Source organism: Panthera tigris, chromosome X, assembly GCF_018350195.1.
Source record: "Panthera tigris isolate Pti1 chromosome X, P.tigris_Pti1_mat1.1, whole genome shotgun sequence".
Classification (NCBI taxonomy): Eukaryota; Metazoa; Chordata; class Mammalia; order Carnivora; family Felidae; genus Panthera; species Panthera tigris.
Genome location: NC_056677.1, coordinates 112427040 through 112453713, shown reverse-complemented (window position 1 = coordinate 112453713; position 26674 = coordinate 112427040). Strand labels below are relative to the sequence as shown.

At 46.3% G+C, this 26674-nt stretch overlaps 1 protein-coding gene across 5 annotated transcripts in view; it reads left to right on the top strand.

Annotated features, from left to right (window-relative positions):
- Nucleotides 1-12998: 12998 nt before the first annotated feature.
- The window catches only part of ARHGEF6 (Rac/Cdc42 guanine nucleotide exchange factor 6), a 102234-nt gene continuing 88558 nt past the window's right edge, over nucleotides 12999-26674 (top strand). For 2 of the 5 annotated variants that reach the window (XM_015544877.2, XM_042975157.1), the window contains exons 1-2: nucleotides 13231-13439; nucleotides 14610-14693. In XM_015544877.2, the coding sequence (XP_015400363.1) occupies nucleotides 13275-13439; nucleotides 14610-14693 (249 nt within the window). In that variant the 5' untranslated portion in view covers nucleotides 13231-13274. Of the gene's footprint in view, nucleotides 13440-14609; nucleotides 14694-21802; nucleotides 21908-23205; nucleotides 23227-26674 lie in introns of those variants that run through there. The other 3 variants (XM_007098485.2, XM_015544878.2, XM_042975159.1) reach the window with 3 other exon arrangements.

Genomic DNA, 26674 nt, shown 5'->3' with positions numbered 1-26674 from the left:
TCACATCCAGCTCAGTAAATGTAGTTGAGAGTATTATTATTATTATTACTTTTTTTTTTTTTTAGAGAGAGAGAGAGGAAGAAGGAGAGAGAGAATCCTAAGCAGGCTCCACACCCAGCCCAGCACTGAGCCCTACACGGGGCTTGATCTCACGACCCTGAGGTCATGACCTGAGCCGAAATCAAGAGTTGGACACTCAACCACCTGAGCCCCCCAGGCACCCCATTACTGGGACTGTTATCGGGCAGATGCCAGACTGATAAAATGGGGATGTGATGGGGACCGTGACTCTTGCATCATTGTATGTTTTGAGGGTGACACTAATTTTTGCCATTCCTGTCACCCCTGCCCAGGGATGTGATACTGGTTTTTATTTACTCTCTTGGTCATTGGGGGACTTTTTGTGAGGGGAAAGGTTTCGGGGGCTTCCACAGGACCTTTCCTATTATGATAGCTCTTAATCTGTAGATCAATGAGCTGATATATAAGGATTCTGGTAACTGCTAATATATTCATCCATTATTCATCTGGGAGCCACGTAAATGACTACTGGACCTACTGTGAGACCTGAGCCAATACTCCTTATCCTCCTTATTATTACCTGACCACTGTAAACCCTCTCTCTACCCACTTTGGGCTCAGTATCAGTGTCTCCTTCACTTCCTGGTTCCAGGAGACCTCAAAAGTCCTGTGTATATTCCCCTTTCCCTGGCTATCTGAGTAAACGGTCACAGATGCTTTTGGAGAAGGACAGGGGAAATCGCTACCGATGTATTTGTCATGTCATACCGTGCTTCCTCGTGGGAACCTGGCCTCTCCTTTACTGGGTTCTGTAAAGGGTTCTGGGGTCTGCAAACTGGCTTAGTTCCGGAATGGGGGTGTGACTTCCCATTGGGGCAGTTGACTTCTGTTTTAGTCTGTTTGGGCGTCTGGAACAAAACACGAGAGACCGGGTGGCTTATAAACTAAACATTTATTTCTCATGGTTCTGGAGGCTGGGAAATCCAAGATCAAGGTGATGGCAGATTCATTGTCTGTTGTGAATCTGCTTCCTGGTTCACAGGCAGCCATCTTTTCACTCTAACTTCACATGACAGCAGGGGCGAAGGAGCTCTCTGGGCTTCTTTTATAAGGCCCTCCCTCCAAACACCCTCACATTGGGGATTAGGTTTCTACATACGGATTTTGAGGGGGACACAAACATTCAACTATAGCCACCTCAGACATCTGCTTATCTAATTTTTATTAAATAAATATATTTATATATATTTATACGTGTATAAAGCAATACCCTTGTTGGCTGTTCTTATGTCTTGCCCCTAGGACACAATGTTTTATGAGTCATCTCATTACATACCTGTGGGTCAGGCCTACAGTCCTGGCTCACATCCCTCCCTCCCTCCCTCCCTTCCTTCCTTCTTCCCTGCCTCCCTCCCTTCCTTCCTTCCTGCCTCCCTCCCTCCCTCCCTCCCTCCCTCCCTCCATTCCTTCCTTCCTTCTTCCCTGTCTCCCTCCCTTCCTTCCTTCCTGCCTCCCTTCTTCCCTCCCTCCCTCCCTCCCTCCATTCCTTCCTTCCTTCTTCCCTGTCTCCCTCCCTTCCTTCCTTCCTGCCTTCCTTCTTCCCTGTCTCCCTCCCTTCCTTCCTTCCTGCCTCCCTTCTTCCCTCCCTCCCTCCCTTCTTTCTTTCCTTCCTCCTTCCCTTCCTTCCTCTTTCTGTTCCAGTAGCAGGTGGATCCGAAATCTTGTTTGCTTTTGCTTATGGGGGAGTCTGGGATTTATGACAAAGAATTCCTCAAGGGTTTTGAGACTCCCTACTGTTTTTTCTCATCATTGACAGGAAAACTTAGAGAAATTTGTTCCACTAGGAGGGATCTACAATTTTCAAAATGTAGATGGTTTGCTGGCAGCCTTAGAAGCCAAAGAACAATGGAAAACTGGTTGATGCATTGGCTTGGTTCTCCTTCTTTGCTTTACAAGGGCAAAAGGCCTCACTAGACAAGTCTCAGTATTGCTTATCTAAGGTGGAATATTTAAGGCGTCTGTTGTCAGCCGTAAGCCACAGAGTGTGACAATCTAGGAGGCCACCCGTTTTGTAGCTCAAACAGCCTCCTAAAAGAAAAAAAACTTAGACAATTTTGAGACCAGCACAATACCGTAGACAGTGGATTCCAGGCTTGGCAGAGTGTGTAAAACCTCGGATGAAACAATTGCATGATAATCCACCAGACTTCCTCGTGTGATGCCTAGAATCTGAAGAGACTTCTGGACAACTGAAGCTGCCAGCTCTCTCCCAGCTTTGAGGCGTCCAAATTTTGAAAACTCTGACCTGATTTATATGATGTTCTTGTTCCAAATGCAGATGTAATAATATTTACCAATGGGTAAGGTGCTGTGGCTAAAAGCAGCCCGCTTAAGGCCTCCTCTGCTGCGATGACTTAACATACGGCCCGGAAACTCATGTTTGGTCTGGAATTAAACCTGCGCAAGGCCGACAAGTTAATACCAGTTAGTTACACTACAGTTGCCATTTTTAGTTCTGGACTTAGAATCGACCTATAAAATCTACTAATACCAGATCTGTCTTTGGTGTCGGTCGTGCAACAGCACGACTGAAAAAAAAAAAATAGAGCATTTTTACTTTGTTGAGCAAAAGCATATCTCACGGAAAACAACATCTCGTGGATAACTTCCTACAGGAAGAAACTTGTGTTAACTAAAAAAAAAAAAAAAAGGGCAAAATAAATCATGTACTTCACCAAGGGAAAGGGGCAAACGGATTGAGAAAGAAGCTGAATTTGACTGGGCTATGGGAATTACCTGACGACACTTCTTTTAAAAATAATTTTGTTAAGGGGAGCCTGGGTGGCTCGGTCGGTTGAGTGTCCGACGTCGGCTCAGGTCATGATCTCACAGCTCTTGAGTTCGAGCCCTGCATCGGGCTCTGTGCTGACAGCTCGGGGCCTGGAGCCTGCTTTGGATTCTGTGTCTCCCTCTCTGTCTGCCCCTAACCCACTCGCATTCTGTCTCTGTCTCTCTCAAAAATAAATACATATTAAAAAAATTAAAATAATTTTGTTAAATTTAATGTTTGTTTATTTTGAGAGAGAGAGAGAGAGAGAGAGAGAGAGTGAGTGCAAGCAGGGGAGGGGCACAGAGAGCGGGAGACACAGAATCCGAAGCAGGCCCCAGGCTCCGAGCTGTCAGCACAGAGCCCGACGTGGGGCTCAAACTCAAGAGCTGTGAGATCATGACCTGAATCAAAACCAAGAGTCAGACACTTAACCGACTGAGCCACCCAGGCAGCCCTATCAGCAGAATTCTTTCCAGGCCGCTCCCAAGCTAAGCCCAGAAAGATCTCCCTAGCCAGATTTACCAGGAGCCTGGTGGCAGTTGGATTTCATGGAACTAATGCTTGCAGAAGGTAAGAGATTTTTTCTCATTATGGTATGTATGGCCTTTAGGTGGCCTGAATTTTTTCCCACTTGAAAAGGTGATGTTGCAGACAGTGGGAAAGGCTCTTTTAATGCACGTAACTCCCACTTTGGGGATCCTGCAGCGTATTGAGTGGGACAGAGGACGTCATTTTATTTCTCTTGTTGTCCAGGAATTACGTTTGCTGACGTTTGCAGGTTCCTGTAAGCCTCAGTCCTCTAGATATGCAGATCAAATGCATCAAACTCCTTGGCCAAGCTTCAGCAATCTACCAGGTTAAAATGACCTAGAGCCTTATTAAAAATTAAAGTGGCCCCTGGAAGCAAGCAGGGGCGCTCCCTTTGAACTTAGTTTTTTGGCGGGTCTGTGCATTGTCTTTTTCTTTTTTTTTTAATTTAATTTAATTTTTAAGTTTATTTATTTGTTTTGAGAGAGAGGGAGACAGAGACAGAGAGGGAATCCCAAGCAGGCTCCGCACTGTCAGCGCAGAGCCCGGAGTGGAGCTCGTGCTTCGAACCATGGGATCGTGACCCGAGCCGAAATCAAGAGTCAGACGCCGAAGCCACCCAGGCGCCCCTAAGGTTTTATTTTTAAGTAATCTGTACACCCAGCGTGGGGCCTGAACCCTCGACCCTGAGCTCAAGAGTTGCACGCTCTTCTGACTGAGCCAGCCAGGCACCCCTGAAAGGGACACTTTCAAATGCTGCTGATCACCCATATAACATTTACTGGGGTGCCTGGGTGGCTCAGTCGGTTAAGCGTCTGACTTCGGCTCAGGTCATGATCTCACGGTCTGTGGGTTCGAGCCCCGCATCGGGTTCTGTGCTCACAGCTCAGAGCCTGGAGCCTGCTTCGGATTCTGTGTCTCTGTCACTCTCTCTCAAAAAATAAACAAACATTAAAAAAATTTTTTTAAAAATCACATTTACTGAGAAGACGAGCGTTGTTACACTGCCTTTTCCTTCTGCGCTCTTAGTATGGACACGATCTGGGTTTATAAATCCAGCAATCTGATTATTGGCACAGTACAAGCGGGGCCGTCTTTCTTAGTAATTCTTGATCATAGCAAAGTAGACGTGGCCGGTATGGGTCTACATACATACTCAAGCTCTAAATCGAACACAGGAATGTTTCGTTAACTGGTTTGATTGGAAGGTCGATGCAGAAAAGCCAAACATTGAATTAACAGACCAACAGAAAGCTGGCATCTACAGATACAAAGTGCAGAAGTCAGATCTGATATCCCTAGATAATGCCCGAGGGTGCAATTGCTGGGTTGTATGGCAATAACCTGTTTAGTTCATTGAAAAACTGCAAACTACTTTCTGGAGCAGTTATAACATTTTACCTTCCCGCCGGCAACGTATGAGTTAGGATCTAGTTTCTCTGCATCCTCGGCAGCATTTGGTGTTGTCAATGTTTTTTATTCTAGCTCTTCTGATATGTGTGCAGTGATCTCTGACTGTGGTTTTAATTTTCATTGCCCAATGATATTGATCATCTTTCCATGCATTTATTTATCATCTATGTATTCTATTTCATGAAATATCTGTGTGTGTCTTTTGCCCATTTTCTATTGGATTCTTTTTAACTGTTGAGTGTTGAGAGAGATTGGTTTTTTTTATTTTTAAATATATATATATTTTTGAGGCAGACAGCGAGCAGGGAAGGGGCAGAGAGAGAGGGAGAGAGAGAGGATCGCGAGCAGGCTCTGTGCTGCCAGTGCAGAGACAGCACGGAGCCTGATGTGGGGCTTGAACCCATGAACTGTGAGATCATAACGTGAGCCGAAATTTAAAACATATATACCAAAAGGTCAATATTCTGACTATCTAAATATTCTGACGTCGGACGCTGTTACTATCGTAACAACAATGAACTGTATTGGGTCTCATTTGTCGCATGCTGTAGAAGAATAATTAAAAGTAGACTTCGGGCACCGGGTGGCTCAGTCAGATGAGCATCCGTCCTCAGCTCAGATCACGATCTTGCGGTTCGTGAGTTCGAGCCCCACGTCGGGATTTGTGCTGAGCACAGACCCGGCTTTGGATCTTCTGTTCCCCTCCTTCTCTCCCTTCCCCACTTGCGCTCTCTCAAAAATAAATACATATTGCAAAAAAAGTAGACTAAGCCAATGTCTGCTTCTACCCGTAAAAGATTATGTGGTATGGACTTTTTCCCCTAACATAAACAACTAGTAAACTGGACAAAGTATATGAATGAGCTCTTTCGAAATACTGAGACAACAAGCAGTGCAGAACGTTGGTCCCCAAGAGAAGGGAAACAAAGGATGAAGACCCCGAGGGTCACTCAGATTGTTTTGCCTCAAAACGAATTCAGTACTACGACCCCAAAGAAGGGCAAATTGATTGGATGCTGCTTTGGGGGGAAAAAAAATCTCTAAAAGACATTTTTAGGGACACGTGGAGAAATCTTAATATGGACTGAAAATTAGAAGGCATTCATGAACTACTGTTAATTTTCTTAGTTGTGATAATAGACCTTTGGTTACATTGAAAATGCCCTTAATTTTAGGAGAGGCTGAAGTGATATGATGCCTTCGGTGTGCTTGCACATAGTTTATTTTTAAAAATATAGCCACTGCACCTATGGAGGCAAGTGAAATATGGCAGAATGTTACTAATTATTAAATTTGGATGCTGGGTACAAAGGAGGTCATCATACTAGTCTTTCAATTTTTCAGTATGTTATAAATTTTTCCTAGTAAATGGTGTGTGTGTGTGTGTGTGTGTGTGTGTATCGTTTTAATTTCCCCTTCTTTCTTCCTGGTGGCTGAAATGCAGACATGGTTGGAGTTCAAGCAGCCTATTTTTTTTTTAACTCACAATTGCCTTTAAAAAAATAATAGCTTTGGGGCACCTGGGCAGCTCAGTTGGTTAAGCGTCCGATTTTTGGTTTCGGCTCAGGTCATGATCTCACGGTTTGTGAGACTGAGCCCTGAGTTGCTGTGAGCACGGAGGCTGCTTGGGATTCTCTCTCTCTTCCTCTCTCTCTCTGCCCCTCCCCTGCTCGCTCGTGTGTGTTCTCTCTCTCTTTCAAAATAAATAAGTAAACTTAAAAAAATAAAAAATAATGCTTTGGGGCCGCCTGGGTGGCTCAGTCAGTTGAGCATCTCACTCTTGATTTTGGCTCAGGTCATGATCTCACCGTTCGTGAGTTCGAGCCCCACATCAGGCTCCACGCTGACAGCTTGGGATTCTCTCTCTCTCTCTCTCTCTCTCTCTCTCTCTCTCTGCACCTCCCCTGCTCGTGCTCTTTCTCTCTCTCAAAATGAATAAATAAACATTAAAAAAATTTAAAAAATAACAGCTTTATTGAGACATAATTCAGAGAGTATATAACTCACTTATTCTAAGCATACAGTTTAATGGCTTCCAGCATATTCAGAGTTGTGCAACCATCACCAAATCGAGTTTACAACATTAACATTTTCCTCACCGCTTCCCCAAAGAAACCCTCATATCCCTTAGCAGTCACTCCCAATTTCCCCTCCACCCCCCACCCCAGTCCCGGGCAACTGCTGTCCTACTTTCTGTCCATTCGGACTTGCCTATACTGACCATTCCGTATAAGTGGAATCACACAATGTGTGACCTTTTGTATCTGTCTCCTGGCAGTTAGTACAATGTTTTCGAGGCTTATTCATTCATTGTCATGAGTAATATTTGATTGTAACGTTACTTATCCATTCATCAAGTGATGGATATTTGGGTTGTTTAAACTTTTTGCTGTGATTATTTGTGTACAAGTTCATAGGCGCACACACGTTTTTATTTTTCTCAGAGAGGAGTTGCTGGGTCATATTGTGACCGTGTCAACATTGTGAGGCACTGCAAAACTGTTTACCACAGCAGCTCAGCTATTTGACATTCCCACCAACAATGTATGAGGGTTCTAATTTCTCCACATCCTTACCAACACGAGTTATTGTCTGTCGATTCAGGTTTTTAAATTTTATTTTTTAGTTTTTTGAGTTTATTTATTCATTTCGAGAAAAAGAGAGCACAAGCAAGGGAGGGGCAGAGAGAGGGGGAGAGAGAGAACCCCAAGCAGGCTCCACACTGTCAGCACGGAGCCCGACGTGGGGCTTGATCTCATGAACCACGGGGTCATGACCTGAGCTGAAATCAAGAGTTGGACACTTAACCAACTGAGCCACTCAGGCACGCCTATCGTTTCAGGTTTTTTGTTTGTTTTTTTTTAATTAAAAAAAATTTTTTTTAAACTTCACGTGTTTGGGGTTCCTTTTAAAACATTGTTTACGGTTATTCATTTATTATTGAGAGAGAGGGAGCATGAGTGGGGGAGGGGCAGAGAGAGAGGGACAGAGAGAATCAGAAGCAGGCTCCGTGCACTGCCAGCATGGAGCCGGACGCGGGGCTGGATCCCATGAACCTCGAGATCGTGACCTGAGCTGAAATCAAGAGTCCGCAGCTTAATTGAACCACTCAGGTGCCCCCCAAATTTTTCTTTTTAGTAATCTTTACACCCAGCGTGGGGCTCGAACTTATGACCCCGAGATCAAGAGTCGCATGCTCTTCTGACTGAGCCAGCCAGGTGCCCCACGATCTGTCTTTTTGATTATGGCTATCCTAATGGGTATGAAGTTCAATGTCATTGGGGGGTTTTAAAAATTAATTAATTTATTTATTTATGTATTTATTTTTGAGAGAGAGAGGTCATGAGTGAGCGAGGGACAGAGAGGGAGTGAGAGAGAATCCTACCCAGGCACCAAGCTGTCAGCGAGGAGCCTGAAGCGGGACTTGAGCTCACCCGAGGTGGGGCTGGAACTCAGGAACCGTGAGATCATGACCCGAGCCGAAACCAAGAGTCCGATGCTGAACCGACTGAGCCACCCAGGTGCCCCTCACTGCAGTTTTGATTTGCATTTCGCTGAATGCTAATGATTTTGAGCATCTTTTCTTGAGCTTATTAGCTGTTCGTGTATCTCTTTTGGAGAAACGTTTATTCAGATAATTTGCCTATTTTTAGTTATTTGTCTTTTTATTATTGAGTTATAAGCGTTCTTTATATATTCTGCATACAAGTCCCTAATGAGATATATGATTGCAAACGTTTTCTCTCAATCTGGAGTTGTCTTTTCACTTTCTTGATGGTGTCCTTTGAAGCACAACATTTTCAATTTTGATGAAGACCCAACTTATCTTTTCTTTTGTTGCTTGTGGCCTTGGTCTGATATCTAAGAAATCATTGCCTAGTCCACGTTCACATAAACAGTCGTTTTGAACTATGAGGTGGGAAGTTAAGGATGGTGAGGTAGTGAGAGAGCAGAGTCTTGGGTCTCTGGTGACTATGAAGCTGCATGCTGGCCTTGGGCTGCCCAATTCTGGATTTATTTCACCCGAGACTGCGATAAAGTATCTTATTTTTAAAAATCAAGAACTTCTGTTTCCTAAAATACACCACATGTTACACTGCGAAAAAAGACAAGAGTACAGGAAGATATACACGGGGGCGCCTGGGTGGCTCAGTCGGTTGAGCGTCCGACTTCAGCTCAGGTCATGATCTCACGGTTCGTGGGTTCAAACCCCATGTCAGGCTCTGCGCTGATAGAACGGGGCCTCCTTGGGATTCTGTCTCCCTCTCTCTCTCTGCCCCTTCCCCACTCTCTCTCTTTCTCTCTCAAAATAAATAAATAAACTTAAAAAAGAAGAAGCTATGTACAAACACATATAACTAGCGTTGGTTTAGTATCCATTATGTATAACAAGCTTTTACAAGACAGTAATAACAGACAACCCAGTAGAAAAGTGGATGATGGCAATGAGCAAGTATTTGGCAGAAGAGGAAATATTATCAATCAACATATGATAAAATGCTTTAACCTTATTAGTAATCATAGAAAAGTAAATTTCACAGCCACAAACATAAAAAAACGTCGGAAATATCAAGTATTAGCTGTGATATGGAGCAATGGGAAATCAGACCCTGATTATTGAAATGGTATAATCGTTTTGGAAAACGGTGCTTTGAAGATCCCTACAAGGTTAAGGGCTAGTTGTAGTGGGAGAAACCAAACAAGCAGCTGGAAAGACGGTAGGTTGTGGTTAGAGACAGGTGATGTTTGAATTCACGATTTAGGAAGCGGAGAAATCTGTGATGACAAAGTACAAGCGGTTGGCTAACACGGAAGAGTGTTCATTGAAGGTGAAGAGGCGTGTCAGTCTGGGTCCAATCAGGACAGAGAAACCACAGCAAGCTTTGGACAGGGCTGTGAACAGTAACAGGGGATTGGAGTAACGAGGGATTGGCTAGTAAGAAGTAAAGGGAACTCGAAAAAAATGCAGCTGAAATCCAGGCCTTGTTATAGAAGCTGCCATGGGGCTGAGTCGATGGAACTTGCTGGACATCTGCCCTCTAGAACTTGCTGAAAATGTGCCCTTTACGGTGCTTGTTTCCTATTCATGGGGGAGGTGTCTCACCAAAGGCACCTTGCTTTAGAAACCGCCCCCCCCCCAAATTGGCTGCCAGGAGAACCTGCTCCCCACTGTGCACTGGAGGGAGCCAGTGTCATAGAAGGGGAGCACTCGGATGCAGAAGGGGAGCACTCGGAAAGCTGGAAACCCGGCAAGAGCCTGTGGAGCGAGCACACAGGAAACAGGAAGTCAAACCCCTTCTTCTGCAGCGTCTATCACCGGCTACCGCTACCGATAAAACTTCCTCTCGTGCCAGCTGGCAAAGTAAAAATGATGTAAAGGCCCAGGTCCGTTTTCACAGAAGGGCTGGAGGTAACCCATCAATCGCAAGTAGGGAAAGTCAAGGAACCGGGTGGTCGTGACCCAGGTGTTGGTGGAAATTGGGGTAGAGTGGAAGGTTATAAACCCACTTGTGTCTCCAAGTGTGACCTTGGTGTACCTGTGTCGGAATCAAGTGGGGTGTTTAGTAATTTAGATTCCGGTGCCTTAGGGCAGATCTTCTGAAGCAGGGTACTGGGGACTACGGCTCCCAACGCTGTTTTTGAAGTGCCCAGGTAGGTCCAAAAATTTAAACATCAATTATGAACGTTTCAAACGTGTAAAAGTAAACAGTATAACTGGTACCCAGCAGATATTAACACTGACCTTACTTCCTGCAGATCTTTTTAAAAAAAAAAAAATTTTTTTTTAACGTTTATTCATTTTTGAGACAGCACAAGTGGGGGAGAGGCAGAGAGAGAGAGAGGGAGACACAGAATCCGAAGCAGGCTCCGGGCTCTGAGATGTCAGCACAGAGCCTGACGCGGGGCTCGAACTCATGGACCGTGAGATCATGACCCGAGCCGATACCAAGGGTCAGACACTTAACCGACTGAGCCACCCAGGCACCCTGTCACTTAAAACCTTTGATGGGGGGCACCTGGGTGGCTCAGTCGGTTAAGCGTCCGACTTTGGCTCGGGTCATGATCTCGCGGTCCGTGGGTTCGAGCCCCGCGTCGGGCTCTGTGCTGACAACTCGGAGCCTGGGACCCATTTTGGATTCTGTGTCTCCCTCTTTCTCTCTCCTCCCCCACTCATGCTCTGTCTCTCTCTTCTCAAAAATAAATAAACGTTAAAAAAAAATAAAAAAAAACTTTTGATTGACTGTATGTATTTTGCTTCTAAGTATAATTACATCAGATCAAACATTTGGAGGTCAAATCCTTCTTTTAAAACTATTATTAGACAAAACAACATGAATGAATCTGAAAATGATACTGCTGAGTGAAAGAAGCCAGGTAAAAGGAAGTACCACAGGGGTGCCTGGGTGGGTCAGCCGGTTGAGCGTCCAAGTTCTGATTTCAGCCCAGGTCATGATCTAGTGGTTGTGGGATCAGGCCCCACATCAGGCTCTGTGTGCTGACAGCGTGGAGCCTGCTTGGGATTCTCTCTCTCCCTCTCTCTCTGCCCCTCCCTCACTCACACTCTCTCTCTCTCTCTCTCTCTCTCTCTCTCTCTCTCTCTCGCAAAATAAATAAATAAATAAATATACTTAACAACAAAAAAAGGAAGTACCATACTGTATGCTTCCATTTATATGTGATTCCAGAAAATGCAAACTAATGTACAGGGACTGAAAGCAGATGGGAAGGGAAGCGGGGGAAGAGGGGATTGAAAGGTCACAAAGGCCACATCTGAGGGTGATGGAAAGTTTTATCTGGATTGCGTGAGTGTGTATGTGTGTGGTTCTATCACAGGTATATACATATGTCAAAATTCATTATATCGTACATCTTAAATATGTGCGATTTATTATGTGTCAATTATATCTCAAAAGTAAAAATCATTGGCCAGGAAAAAAAAAACATGTTTGTCTTAAGACATATGTGCACATTCATTCATTCATTCATTCATTTTGGAACATCTACTGTGTCCCTGGCGCTGCTGAGAACGGCGTTAAACCAGACGGACAAGACCTCTCTCTGCTCTAGGGAGGTCGCGTTCTGGTGGGGGAGACTTATCAAAAAGTAATAATAGTAAAGCGTGGTTAAGTGTTAGGACAGGGCAAGAAGGGGAAGTTTTGAAGCTCATCTAAGCTGGTTATTTGGTGGTAGATGTCTAAAGCTGTGCTGAGAAGGATTCGGAAGCTTAGGAAGATCCTCTGCGTGAGGAGGGGTGGTGACTGATGGGGAGTACCGTGCATTGGCTAGTTTAAGGCTGTGCTAGATGGGGGGTGGGGGCGAGGGGAAGGTGGGTGATGGGCATGGAGGAGGGCACCCGTTGGGATGAGCACTGGGTGTTGTCTGGAAACCAATGTGACGATAAGTTATGTTTAATATAAAAAAAAAAAAGACTATGCTCTTCACACTGGCCTTATCGTAAGTTTCCCAATTCTATGACTATTTCAACTGGTGGTGACAATGTTTGAGGGTAACAAGATCTGTTATAGACCAGTTTTTTTTTTTCTCTTCTCAGAGCAGGATTTTTAATGCAAAGTGTTTCTTGTTGGGGAAAGCATGCACTTTCCAGACTGTAGTATAGACAGAGGACAAGGGCTCTTTTGTTCTCCAAAGTTCTGTTTTCAAGTGTTTTGGACCCACTTATGGGACTGTGTCTGAGCCTTTGCTAAGGGTACTGCAGCTGGATTGTGTAGTGGAACCAGGTCCAGAAAAGGAATTGCTAAAGAATGCAAGTAAACAGGATGTCAGATGTTATCCTTAGCCTATTTCCCTAAACATAGCTTTTTTGGCTGCAAAGTAAAATGCCATTCTTCTAGCTTCTGCGTATACACCGTGATGGCTGACAGCAGGCACAATCTTCATTCACTTGGCACGTTTTCTCAGCCTACCTTCCCCACGAGGCTCAGATCTGTCTGACCTAAGAGCCAGTTGGCATCTTCCTCCTGACAGAGGCCAGATTTTCACTGGGGCTAGACTATTTATTGACAGTGTTCTCCCAGACTGGCCCTTGGGTGTCTCATTTCCAAGGTCCTTTCTGTTTTCTGAGAGCACTTGCTTCCTACTCTCTCCTTCACTTCCTTCCCTTACAGCTTCTTACACTGTGGTTTTTTTTTTGGGGGGGGGAAGGGGCGGTGTTTGCGTGTGTTTCTTCTTCTTTTTAATCCTAGTGAATTTGTTTTGCAGGTTTTGAAAAAGAAGCCCAGCGTTCTCCAGGATTTTTATGCATTCGATTTCTACATCTTTTACGTGTGATCTCTGTGGCTTTAAGATCCCATAAGTTGAGTGGGCTCCCCCGTTATCTAAGAAAAGTTGTTTAAATGCTTTGCTCTGCAAGCACCAGCAGAGAACTCATAAAAACGGAAGACAGTAGCAGATGCAATCGCGGATGTGGCTTTAGTCTTTGCAGCTGCCCCAGAGAGCTGTTCAGAGCAGACAGTCCTCAGCAATGAATCCAGAAGAGCGAATCGTGACATGGCTTATATCCTTGGGGGTTTTAGATTCCCCCAAAAAGACCATCTGTGATCCGGAGGAGTTCTTGAAGTCTTCGCTGAAAAATGGGGTAGTGCTGTGCAAACTGATCAACAGACTTAGGCCTGGCTCTCTAGAAAAGGTAAGAGAAAGGCTCTTTGGCATTGCTTACCGCCAGAGAGCGGTAATAATGTAACTCTGGAGGTGTTCTATTGCCAGGGACTCTCCTACTTTTAATCGCTAAGAGTTTGGCATTCTGTCTTGTTGTTTTTCTACTTTGAAAAACTCTGAAAGTGAAATATTCTCCTTTAACGATTGGCCCCCAAATATAATACAACTGATACACCTTTGGTGCCAGGGGACAAGGCACCAAAAAATACTGCTATCATTTGTTCTGTCATAGAGATCCATGTGGTACCTCCCTGTGTATCAAAGGTATCTTTTGAACTTGGGGTCTATGTGAGTCTGTGTAATCATGGCATGATTTAGAGCAGATACTAATGGTGTTTATTGACAGTTTGACTAAAATCCATGGCGATTTTCTTCTCAAAGAAAGAAAATATCCATTGAAACAGAGGCTATTTAGCAACCGGGAGAAATAATCCAAAATGTCAGGAAAGCTTTGGTAAAACAATAGAAACCAAATACAGGTTTTGAATGCAACATGCGTTCAAAGCGAAACTAACCTTACTCTCTTCTAAACTCCAAAAGTTTTAATGTTGGGAACCCATGATCACGAGGATGGCTAATTTCTCAAGTAGGCACTTTAAGTGAGTTTAGAGGTCAAGTCCTCCTGTCACTTTCTTTAGGTTGGCAGGGAACATGACCGTGAGCGTAACGTGACTTCTTTTGCCTCCTTGAACCAGTTTGCATTTTTAGTGAGCCAACTGATTGACTCAGAAGTTTTCTGAAACTTGAAAACCAGTGCTGACATGGTGGTAAAACATACAGAACTATGACCAAATGTTGCAAACGGCCAAGGGGAAAGTATAATTTTAGATTAAAAGCAAGAACCAAGCTCGAAAAACAGCCTGGATCGAATTCGCTATCGCCACACTTTGGCAGAAGGCGAAGAAAAAGTTTGCACGCAGAGATAGATGGTTTGGGACTAGAGGTTTAGTGACATTTGAAACGGGACCGACCGTTTAGACTTTTACATCACTTCCTCCGGTGGTTAGTTCTCTTCCTGGATTGACAGCGGTGTTGCCCCTGCCTTAAAAAGCCTACCTCTCTGATTATCAGCAAATGAGGAATGTGGCGTGCTTGGCATGGGATGCCAGCATCCAAGTGACACTTGACTGTGTTTCTCTAGTTCTGTTTGGAGCCGCAAACCGAAGCTGACTGCCTCAACAACATCAGTGACTTCCTGAAAGGATGTGCAAGCCTTCAGGTGGAGGTAAGCCCGCCCAGGCCCTGCTAAGGAAGATGCTGTTGTACTAAAAGCGCTTGGTTGACTCTGACTCTTGAACAGAGGTAGCGCTTTAGGGAAACCGTGGTTAAGATTGGTGGTCTCCAGTGGTGGCTCGTCAGTCTGTCTTTTCCAGAAACCAGTTCCGAAGCAAAAGAAAACAAAATCTAAAACTCAGAATGTGATATATATATATATATTTTTTTTTAAATAGGGTGTTTTTTTTTCAAGTTTATTTATTTATTCTGAGAGAGAGGAGAGGAGGGGCAGAGAGAGGGACAGGGAATCCCAAGCAGGCTCTGTGCTGACAGCGCGGGGCTCGAACTCACGAACCGCGAGATCATGCCTGGAGCCAAAATCAAGAGTAGGACGCTCAGCTGACTGAGCCACCCCGGCACCCCGGAATATGATTATCTTTTAATACAGCATCCAAGCCTTGACCATAATCCCCCTGAGCTGGGAAGAGAGGAAAGTATATTGTCACTTTTTCCCATTAACACTTTAAGGGCATTTAAAAAAATGTTTATTTATTTTGAGAGAGGGAGAAAGAGTGTGAGTGGGGGAGGGACAGAGAGAAAGGGAGAGAGAGAATCCCAAAGCAGGCTTCCTGCTCAGCACAGAGCCCAGCTTGGGGCTTGATCCCATGAACCGTGAGATCATGACCTGAGACAAAATCAAAAGTCGGTCCCTTAAACCGACCCAGCCACCCGGGCGCCCCTCCCATTAACCCTTTAGAACAGAAGCCTTGGAAAGCTGAGAAAACGTGGGCCTGTGGTAGAAATTGTATATGAAATTACATCGCATTATGTTATGTTATATGGATCCTTACAGTACATATGGGGGCGTTGCTGGAAAGGAGGTGATACTTTGCCTGAGTGTTGAATTACTTAACTTTTCTGTTCCTCAACGTGTGTGTGTGTGTGTGTGTGTGTGTGCGCGCGTGTGTGTATCACGTCTTTATGTGCAGAAGCAAAAACCAGGGAAACAACGTCAGTATCTAGCAATAGGGGAGTAGTCAAATAAATAAATTATAGTACATTCAAATGATGCTGAAGTCTTATGCATTCATTTAAAAAAGATTGTAGTTTTGAAAATGGAAGTACAGTTGCCATATCATATTGTATTTGTTTCAGGCGTACAACATGGTGATTTGCCAATTCTGTGTATTACACAGCGCTCATCACTCTAAGTATAGCTACTGTTCGACACCATACAACGTTACTATCTCATTATTGACTATATTCCCCATGCTGTACTTTCCATCCTCGTGACTTACTTATTTTATAACTGGAAGTTTGTGCCTCTGAACCGCCTTCACCTATTTTACCCAGCCCCCCAGTTCCCTTCCTTCTGGCAACCACCGGTTTGTTCTCTGTATTTGTCGGTTTCTGCTTTGTTTGTTTTGTTTCTTAGATTCCACGTTATCACTGAAATAATATGATAATGGTCTTTCTTTGTCTTGACTTATTTCACTTAGCATAATGCCCTCTGGGTCCATCCGTGTTGTCACAAATGGCAAGATTTTGTTCTTTTTTTTTTTTTTTAATAAAATGTTTATTTTGAGAGGGAGAGAGAGAGAGAGAGAGCACGAGCAAGGGAGGGGAGGAGAGAGAGGGAGAGACTCCCAAGCAGCCGACGTGGGGCTTGAACTCATGAACCCTGAGATCATTACCTGAGCCAAAAATCAAGAGTCGAGCATTTAACTGACTGAGCCACTGAGCCACCCAGGCACCCCCATTCTTTTTTTAATGGTTCATATACACCTCTGTGTCCATTCTTCTATCAGTGGACACTTGGGTGGCTTCCATATCTTAACTATTGTAAATAATGCTGCAATAAACATATGGGTGCATATCTTTTTGAATTTGTGCTTTTCCCCCCTTTGGGTATGTGCCTCAGTATTTTGATCTGTACAACGGACACAATAATTACTACTTCATGGGGCTGTTTTAAGGATTAAATGAGATACTACATAATAATTTAGAACTAAGAGCTCCAACCTGAAAAAGATCTGTGAGATAATGTATGTACAGTCCTCAGCGGAGAACCAGGGACATAAGAAGTATAGACATGTATTAGCAGTGTTATTTGTGGAGAATTATTAGTAGTGGGTTGATCATGCCCTCCGATGCTGGATTGCTTGGGTCCAAATCTCAGTTCTCTTCTTACTAGTAGCTTTGTGGCTTTGGGCATGCTACTTGACTACACCTTAGTCTCCCCACCTGTAAAATGGGAAGGATAGCAGCACACATCTCATAGGATCAGTGTAAGATGCCAATGAATTCATGTCCCCAGAAGAGTGCCTCGTACATAGTAACTATCCTCCAAGTGTTAGCTATCGTTATTAGTAGTAATGCAAGTCGCTTTGCCCCGGATAAAACTTGGCTTGCTTCAGGATTTTTTCCTAAAGCTAGCCACAGCATCAGGCTACTCTTGTCTCAGAATATCGTGTTCCAGGTGTCCCTGTTGCCCAATTTTAGCTGCGTGTGTATGCACGGGCACGTGTGTGTGTATGGTTTTTGAGGTAAGTGGAGCCTGGGACGACTGTATGTATCTTCTAGAATAATGTCTTCTACGGAACAGATCATGGTATTTTCTTTTTTATTTGACAAATAAAAACACGGTGAGGGTGCCAATGATTTCTGCACTATGAAGCTGCCAGAAGGTATCCTGAGCTGCTTTGCAGTTCTAAGAATACTAGATGATACAGAAACACCTCCTGGGTCTAGCCGGCATTATTGGAGAATGAGTCGTTTCACAAAAGTGGATTTTTCTGATAAATAAAGCTTACTCCTGTAAGTACCAATGCTTAAAATATTTTCACCCACTTCGGATACAAATCTTTCTTTTTTTTTAAATGCTTATTTATTTTATTTTGAGAGACAGAATGGGGGGGGGGCAGACAGAGAGAGAAAGAATCCGAAGCAGGCTCCAGGCTCCGAGCGGTCGGCACAGAGCCCGACGCGGGGCTCGAACCCACGAACCGGGAGATCATGACCTGAGCTGAAGTCGGACGCTTAACCGACTGAGCCACCCAGGCACCCCAAGTTCGTGCCTTAAACCATATCGCTTTTCATCCCCCCACCTCCCCATCCCGTGGTAACTACCATTTTACTCCCAGTTTTTCGAGTTTGACTTTTTTAGATTCCACATGTAAGTGAGGTCACACACTACTTGTCTTTCTGTGACTTCTCTAACTTAGTGTAATGTGCCCAGGGGCCATCCGTGTTGTCACAGGTGGCAAGATACGCTCCTTTTGTCGTGGCTGAATAATACTTGATTGTGTATGTATACCACATCTTTTTTATCCATCCATCCATCCATGGACATTTAAGTTGTTTGCATCTCTCGTCGCTTCAGCTACAGTATCTCTCAGGCCTACCTTACCTAGCAACAGTGCCTAGTATAGGACATACTTAATAGATTTTGATTAATGCCATAAAGCTGTTAATGTACAAAACGCAAGGAGAGTAGGGCTTGACTGTTGCCCAGAACACATTATTATTTATCAAAAGAGAGAGTGCCAGTTTGAAATGGTCAGCTGGGAAATGCAGAAAAATGAAGCCAGAGATACAGCAGAATGACAGTTCGAGTGCTGGCTGTGGGGTATGGTGGCCCCATTAAAGAGTTGCTGCCTTCCAAGGGCGCCTGGGTGGCTCAGTCGGTTAAGCGGCCGACTTCGGCTCAGGTCATGATCTCGCGGTCCGTGGGTTCAAGCCCCGCGTCGGGCTCTGTGCTGACAGCTCAGAGCCTGGAGCCTGTTTCAGATTCTGTGTCTCCCTCTTTCTCTGACCCTCCCCTGTTCATGCTCTCTCTCTCTCTGTCTCAAAAATAAATAAATGTTAAAAAAAAAAAGAGTTGCTGCCTTCTGAATCTCTAGGGGTCCAGCGGGCCTCTCCAAGGGACCTCCGTCTTTGTGTGCTCATATGGCGGTAGTGTCCGAGGGTGTCTAGAAGATCGCACAGCTAGTAAGTGGTCAGGGAGGTTTGCTGAGACATCTAAAAAAACAAAGCACTCGCTGAAGCACCTCCTGACTTTGATAGTATCTGTTTTTTCAAGTTTTATTTATTTAAGGACTCTCCATCCCCAACGTGGGGCTTAAACTCATGACCCTGAGATCCAGGCACGCAGGGTCTTCCAACTGAGCCAGCCAAGCACCCCGATGGTATCTTTTGAAACACACAAGTTTTTTAAGTTTGATGAAGTCAGGGGCGCCTGGATGGGCTCAGTCAGTTAAGTGTCTGACTCTTGATTTTTGCTCAGGTCATGACGTCATGGTTTTTGAGTTCAGGCCTGCACAGAACCTGCTTGGGATTCTCTCTCCCTCTCTCTCTGGCCCTCCCTCCCCGCCCCTCAAAATAAATAAATAAACATTAAAGAAAAGATTCTCTAAAAAATTCGATGAAGTCAAATTGATCTATTTTGTTGTTGTTGCTTGCGTTTTGGGTGTCGTATCTAAAAAATCATTGCCTGATGCGAGGTCGTAAAGATTTACCCTTATGTTTTCTTCTAAGAGTGTTATAGTTTAAGCTCTTACCTTTAGGTCTTCGATTCGTTTTGAGTTACTTTTTGTGTATGGTGTGAGGTAGGGGTCCAACCATATTCTCTGAAACACTATTTGTTGAAAAGACCATTCCTTCCCCCACTCGATTAATGTAGCTGTGTAGTAAGTTTTCAAATCAGAAAGCATGAGCCTTCCAAATTTGTTCTCCATTTTCCAAATCATTTTGGCTATTCTGGATCCCTTGTGTGCCCATATGGATTTTAGGATCAGCCTGTCCATTTGTGAAAAACAAAACAAAACAAAACAAAAACCCAAAAAAACCCAACAACCCAGCTGGCATTTTGATAGGGATTATGTACAATCTGTAGATGGCTTTGGGAGTATTGCCACATTAACAATATTAAGTCTTGCGATCCATGGACACAGGATGTCTTTCCACTTATTTGGGCTTTTTAACATGTCATTCAACATTGTTCTGTAGTTTCTAGTGTGCACGTGTTGTACCTCCGTGGTCCAATCTATTCCAAAGTATTCGATTCCTTTCGATGCTGTTGTAAATGGAATTGTTTTCTTAATTTCATATTTGGATTGCTCACTGCAAGCGTGTAGAAATGCAATTGGCTTTTGCATATCGATCTTGTATCCTTCAACTTTGTGTAACTTATTTATTAGTTTGAATAGTTTTTTGGATTCCTTGTGGTTTTCCTGTACAAGATTATGTCATCTGCGCACACAGATAGTTTTACTTCCTCCTTTACCAATCTGGATGCCTTTTACTTCATTTTCTTGCCTAATTTGCCTGGTTAGAACCTTCAGAACAATGTTGAATAGAAGTGATTAAAGTGGACAGCCTGGTGTTGTTCTTAAACTTAGAGGGAAGCTTTCAGTCTTTCATCATTAAGTAGGATGTTAGCTGTGGGTTTTTCATCGATGCCCTGTATCAGGTTGAAGGAGTTCCCCTTCTATTCTTAGTTTTTTGAGTTTTTTTGAGTTTTGTTTTTTGTTTTGTCTTTTGTTTTGTCATGAAACGGTGCCGGATTTTGTCAAATGCTTTTTCTGTATCTGTTAAGGTGACCGTTGGTTTATTATATTGATATGTTGTATTACTCTGATTGATTTTCATATGTTAGTTCCATCTTGCATTGCTGGGATAAATCCCAGTGGGTCATGTTGTAGTATGTGCACATAGAGATAGATTTGTGTACATCTGTGATTATTCTTGAAATGTCTTTCTTCATAGAAATGGAATTACTGTGTCAAATTTGATAGCTGTTCTCAAATCCCTATAAAAACGCCCTGTGAAGTTATACCCCCACCAGTAGAGTAGGAAGTGCCTTCTTCCTCATGTCCCTGGCAGCACTGGGTATTATTTATCTTCAATGTTTGCTCAAATGTTGGGTGAAAATGATATTTGATTTACTGCTGTAATTTGAATTTCATGATTCCTGGTGAGTTGGGGCATCTTCTGACCCTTTTATGGTCCATTTGTATTTCCTTTCCTGTGAACCAACTAGATCTTTTTTTGTAGAAATGGAGAAGGCAGGGAAGACACTCAGGCCTCAAGAGAAAATGTTCTAGAGCGCATGGAAAAACCCTGATGTCTAGGTAGAGTGTCACTAATGCGACCAGGAAGTCCTTTGACAACACTATTCTAGCGATGGTAGTTTTATTTTCATTCTGCCTTTGAACTTGGGAGGTGTAGGGACAGATACAGTTTTTCCGATCATTTGAGAGTGGCCTGAGTGATTGATACCTGTCTGGGCTGTTCTTGGCTACGGCCTCTGTGATTTCCTCCTGGCCTCATCCCCCCCGCCCCCCGTACTCCTGCTTTGTCCCCTGCCCGCCTTACTACCAACCCATCGCCAGGTTTACCCTGCTATCTCCTATTTTGCTCCTGGGCCAACTCCACTTTTATTTATTTTTTATTTTTTTAAGTAGGCTCCACACCCAACGTGGGGCTGGAGCTCACGACCCTGCGATCAAGAGTTGCACGCTCCACTGAGTGAGCCAGCCAGGCGCCCCCAAGCCTACTTTTATAAAGAGATGTTTTGTTCATGAGGGATTTCATTGAATGTACATGTGGCTCACTTAGTGCGTCTTTCTCTCTCTCTTTCTCTCTCCCTCCCTTCTTTCTTCTCTCTCTCCTTCTCTTTCCAGTACCAGCTGGTATCAGTATGGTTTTTCTTTGCCCCCACCCCCTCACTGCCTCCTGTCTCCCTGAGTCACTCCATCTGCCTTGTCACTGGAACAGCCTGGGTGCCGTCCCCAAAGTGGGGCCTGTGGGATGGACGATTTGCCATTTCCCAGGGGCTGCTCTGCAGGGAGGCAGTTCTGGAAGGCAGGCAGGTCCACTGATGACCAAGAGTCAAGGCTGGCTCTCCCCTAAGAGCGCTCCAGCTCTAGGAGAGCAAAACCATCTTGGAGGAGTGAGGCATGAGGTCACGCCACTAACCAATAGCTGTAATGGGTATCAGACCCTCCCTCAAGCCCCAGTCTGCCACCACTGTGAAGTCAGAGTCCCCTCCCCTAGGCCTCGGTTGACTCATCTGTGAAAGAGGAGACTAGAGTAGGGACTGGTAACGTCTAACTGTTGGACACTCTGTTTTTAACTGGCCCAATTCCAGGAGTTTCTGCCCGGCAAAGCTTTGTATATTTAGCTGCTCAGTTTGTGCCAGTGGGAAGACTAAGGAGGATTTTGGTAAGTTTTTCTTTTTTGGTCTGTTGAGCAAATCTGACACTCCTAATGGAATTTCCATGAGTTACAGGAACTGACAGGGCTCTGGCCAGCCTCATCTTTTACCGACTGCATTGTCTTTCTGTAAAAAGACTTCGAGGAAGGCGGTAAATACCCCCCCCCCACCCCCCACCCCCCCACGAACGTGGTGAGGCTCTCCCGGAGGGACCATTCGACTTGGGTCCTGTTATCAGAGAGCCCGGGAAGGGCATCCAGGAGAGTTGGGGAAGGGACGGATGCCGAGGGCCGCCGGAGAGCGCTTCCTTTCTGGCGGTCTCAGCGGCTCCGCACGGCGCTGGGGGGTGGGGATGGGGGGGGGTTCCTGGTCGGGTCCGGGGGTGCAGGAGGAAGCAAGGCCACCGGGAAGGGCGCGTCCGGGAGGCCGGGACTCCCGCCCGAGGCCCCGGCGGTGGCCCGCGGCAGGCCGGGCGCCAGCGGGCCCCGGGCTCGGCCGGAGCAGGCGGCGGCCACACTGCGCATGCTGCCGCCGCTTCGCCGCGGCTTCTGCCGCTGCCACGGCTACCCGGGGCGGCGGCGGCGGCGGCGGCGGCGGCGGCGGCGGCGGCGGCGGCGGCTGCTGCTGCTCTGCCCTGCCGCTGTCACTTCCAGTTCCTACTTCGGCGATCCAGGTCCGGGTCACCGGTTCCCCGCCGCCGGCCCGGTCCCTCCAGGCCGCTCTCCCTGCCCGGCTCCGGCTCCGGGCCGGAGGGGCCAGCGCGCGGCGGCCGAGCGGGGTCCCCGGGAAGCCGCTCCCGCCCGCCCCGCCGCCCCGCGCGCCCCGGCCCGGCTCGCCGCCAGCGCACCCGGCGGGAGCGTCTCCCGCACCCCGCTCGGCGCCGCGCTCCTCCGCCCGCCGAGCCGCACGGCCCTGGAAGCAAGAACTTGAGGGCGAGAATCTGGCTTCCCTTTAGATCTTTAAAAAAAAAAAAAAGGCATAAAGAAAATCCTTCGGCCGGAGAGGTGGCGGGCGCGGCACGGAGTTTGGAGACGGGCGCCCCCTCCTCGCCCGCGTTCGGGAGCAAAGTTGCAGCCGCCCCTCCCCGCCCGGGCGAGCCGAGCCCCAGCTCTCCAGTTTCGCCCGGGTGGCGGCCGCGCTCCGCGCAGGGTCCCAGCTCCGGCCGGGGCGCGCGGTTCCCGCAGCCTTGGCACGGGCTCGCCCGCCCGCTCGCCGGCCCCGTGACTCGCGAGGGCGAGCCGCTTCCAGGAGGCGGCGGCGGCGGCGGCGGCGCGGCCGGAGCGAGCGAGCGAGCAGCGGGAGGAGCAGCGGGCAGCGGCCGAGCCAGGTGACCTGCCTGGGGGCTAGGGGTCAGGGGAAGGGGAGAGCGCGAGGGCCGGGGTGGTGCCGCAGGACCGGGGTTGCAGAGGAGCCGCCCTTCCTCCCCCTGCCGTGGCTCGCAGCCCCGGCCGCGGGGTCGGTGCCGGGCCAGGGCCTGGCGGTGCCCTGGGATCCCGGGGGCCGGGAGTGGGGGGCGGGGGGCGGAGGGCGCGGAGCGAGGACGCGCCAAACTTAGGGGCGAGTTGTCCGGCCCTGGCCGCCGGGTTTGCAGCGGACAGGAGTCCTTCTTCCAACCCCCGCCCCCCCCCCCCCCTCCGAACCGGGGCGGGAGTCAACAGCACTATTTTCGATACTAATTGATGCCTCCCCCCTCCCCACCCCCTCAGTCCCGGGCATCCGCACGTTTGGGGATATCTTTGGCGTCGAGTACACAGGTCTGTCGCAGGAAGGGTTTGTGGCTGTACTCTACAAGGTGTACCGACGTGCCCGTAGTTAATTTCGAGTTTTCATTTTCCAGTCATTTAGGAACCCAACAGGTATTTGAGCTATTTCGTTTCTTAGCTCTCGAGTGGAGAGCCCTCAAGTTTATCTCTTGTCTCTTCAAAAACCTTGTTTTCATTTTTTGGTTTGTTATTGTTTGGGGCTATAGGGGTGACTCACATGATTTGTTTTTCTTTTCTTAACGTGTAGCGGGAATAAAAATAGAATACGGGAATATATTTGTCTATGCGGCTACTTAGCTTTTTGTGAATAAAAAGCTTTATATAACCTAAAAACCATCACCGAAACGGGTAGATTTCGGTTGAGGTTCTGCAAAGTATTAACAGTTTAAACTGCAAGACCCTAAGGTGCAAACTGCCTTTCTAACTTCTATTTGCCTGGAAAGCCCACGATTTGTCCTTGAACTTCCTATCTTAATTTTGACATTGACCACGGTAAGGGGAGCTGGGATGACATCATTTGCTCCAGCCGCGGTCCTGGTGTTCTGGGACTGAGGGCACCTCTCTCCGAAACGTAAGGCCAGGGCCTGCCCTTGTACTTCAGCTGAGGCATTTCCAAGGATTTCTCTGAAGCAAAGTATTATGCTACATGCCAGGCGGTACCGCAGTTCACTCTTACATAAGCCGGCTTCAGGCTCTGGGTGTGTGCTTGGAGGAGTTCATAGCAGCGAGTTCTCAGCCTCCGGGGGTGGTGCTGGTTGGTGATTGGAGTTTGGAACAAAGTGAAATTTGCAGCTTGGATTCTCAGCTTGGGTTTCTTTGCTGCTTAATTTTTCAGAATGTCTTGTACTTAACCTTATCTGAAACTCGCCGTGCCCTTGGAAAAGCATGTAGGAGAGGTGGCATTACTCTTCGTTTGCCAGAGAAACGGAAAAGTTAGTTCACCGAAGTCATACAGACAGCTTACCCGTGGTAGCGTTAAAGCTCCAATATAGATCTTCTGCTCTCTACCCAGGAGTTTGTTTGGTTTGTTTTTACTAATAGAGGACATTTTAAAGCTAAAAAAAATTTTTTTTAAGTTTATTTATTTTGAGAGGCAGAGAGAGCAGAAGAGGGGCAGCGAGAGAGAGAGAGAGAGACAGAGAGAGAGAGAGAGAGAGAGAGAGACACTCTCAGGCAGGCTCCGTGCTGTCTGCGCAGAGCCTGATGCGGGGCTCGAACCCACGAACCGTGAGATCATGACCTGAGCCGAAACCAAGAGTCAGATGCTTAACTGACTGAGCCACCCAGGCACCCCTAAAACACTTTTATACAAAAGTGTTTCATTTGGCACATTTCATGGATGGTATGTCTTCTGAGCTACTCATTTTTTCGATTCTTTCTGCCAACTCACATCTTGGCCTTGTCTTTGCTCGCACAGGGCTGGCGCTGTGCTTAAGGGTGAGGACAGGAGTAAAGCTTTCCAAAGGAGGGTCTGTGGTTGTTGTATTTATCTGCTGCCTTTGTCCTCCCCATGCATCTTTGGGGACAGCAGGTGCCGAATAGAGTCAGCAAACCAGGGCCCGGAAATGTCCGATATTTGTTTGACATCATCAGTCCAAGTATAATATTACTTCAGTCTTTACAAAGAAACTCATTCAGGAGGAGAAATTGGAGAGCGCGAATTTGGTTCCTTTACAGCGGCCCGCTCATCACCGTGCTTAGGAACTTAAGATGCAAAGGAGGAAAAGGAGTGGAGTGCCTACCGCTTCTCAAGCACCTACTGTGTTCTAGGTACTGTGCTAGGTACTTTAGGCATATTACCTTGTTTAATCCTCCCGACAGTCCTGGCAGGGAGGTGGTGTTGTGCCCATTACACAGTGGAGGAAACTGAGGTTTGGGGATGATCCGGGCAAATGCGCCAATCAGAACGGCGCTGCTGATGGGCCTTACTCCAGGGCTCATTCCCTTTGCCATGTGCCAGGCTGTCCCCACAAAGGAGCTATTGATAAATATAGGAACACCAAGCTGCTTGGCTTTCAGATATGGCCGGACATCAGAGCCACCTGGGTGCTTCTACAAAATACAGACATTGTGGTCCCCCCAACCCCCCCCCCGCCCCCCGCTGAGCTTAATTGGCCTGCGGTGAGGCCCAGGCCTAGGTATTTCTTCTTCTTCTTTTTTTTTTAACGTTTAAATAAATTTGGTATTGAAGGGGCACCTGGGTGGCTCGGTCGGTTAAGCATCCGACTTCGGCTCAGGTCATGATCTCACGGTCTGTGAGTTCGAGCCCCGCGTCGGGCTCTGTGCTGACAGCTCAGAGCCTGGAGCCTGCTTTTGATTCTGTGTCTCCCTCTCTCTCTGACCCTCCCCCGTTCATGCTCTGTCTCAAAAATAAATAAACATTAAAAAAAAATTTAAAAAGTAAATAAATAAATAAATAAATTTGGTATTGAAATATTACATGAGTTCAGGAAACCGCACAAATCCTAAGTATACAGTTTGACGAATCTTTACGAATTGAACACATCCGTATAATCAGCACACCAATTAAGAAACACAACCTCGGGGCGCCTGGGTGGCTCAGTGGGTTAGGCGTCAGACTTCAGCTCACATCATGATCTCGCAGTCCATGGGTTCGAGCCCCACCTCGGGGCTGTGTGCTGACAGCTCAGAGCCTGGAGCCTGCTTCGGATTCAGTGTCCCCTCTCTCTCTGCCCCTCCCCCCACTCACCTTCTGACTCTTTCTCTCTCTCGAAAATAAATAAACATAAAAAAAATTAAAAAAAAAAGAAACACAACATTATCAGCACCCAGAAACCACCTTCAGTGCCCCTTCCCAGTCACCACCCCTCACCAGTGGGCCCCACGGCCCTGACTTCTAAGACAATAGATACATTTTTTTTTTCTGCTTTGGCACATTATATGAGTGGAATTATACAGCATGTACTCGTTTATATAAGGTTTCTTTCACTCAGGGTAACATTTGTACAAGTCACCCATGTTATGGATACTAGTGGCTCGTTCTTTTCATTG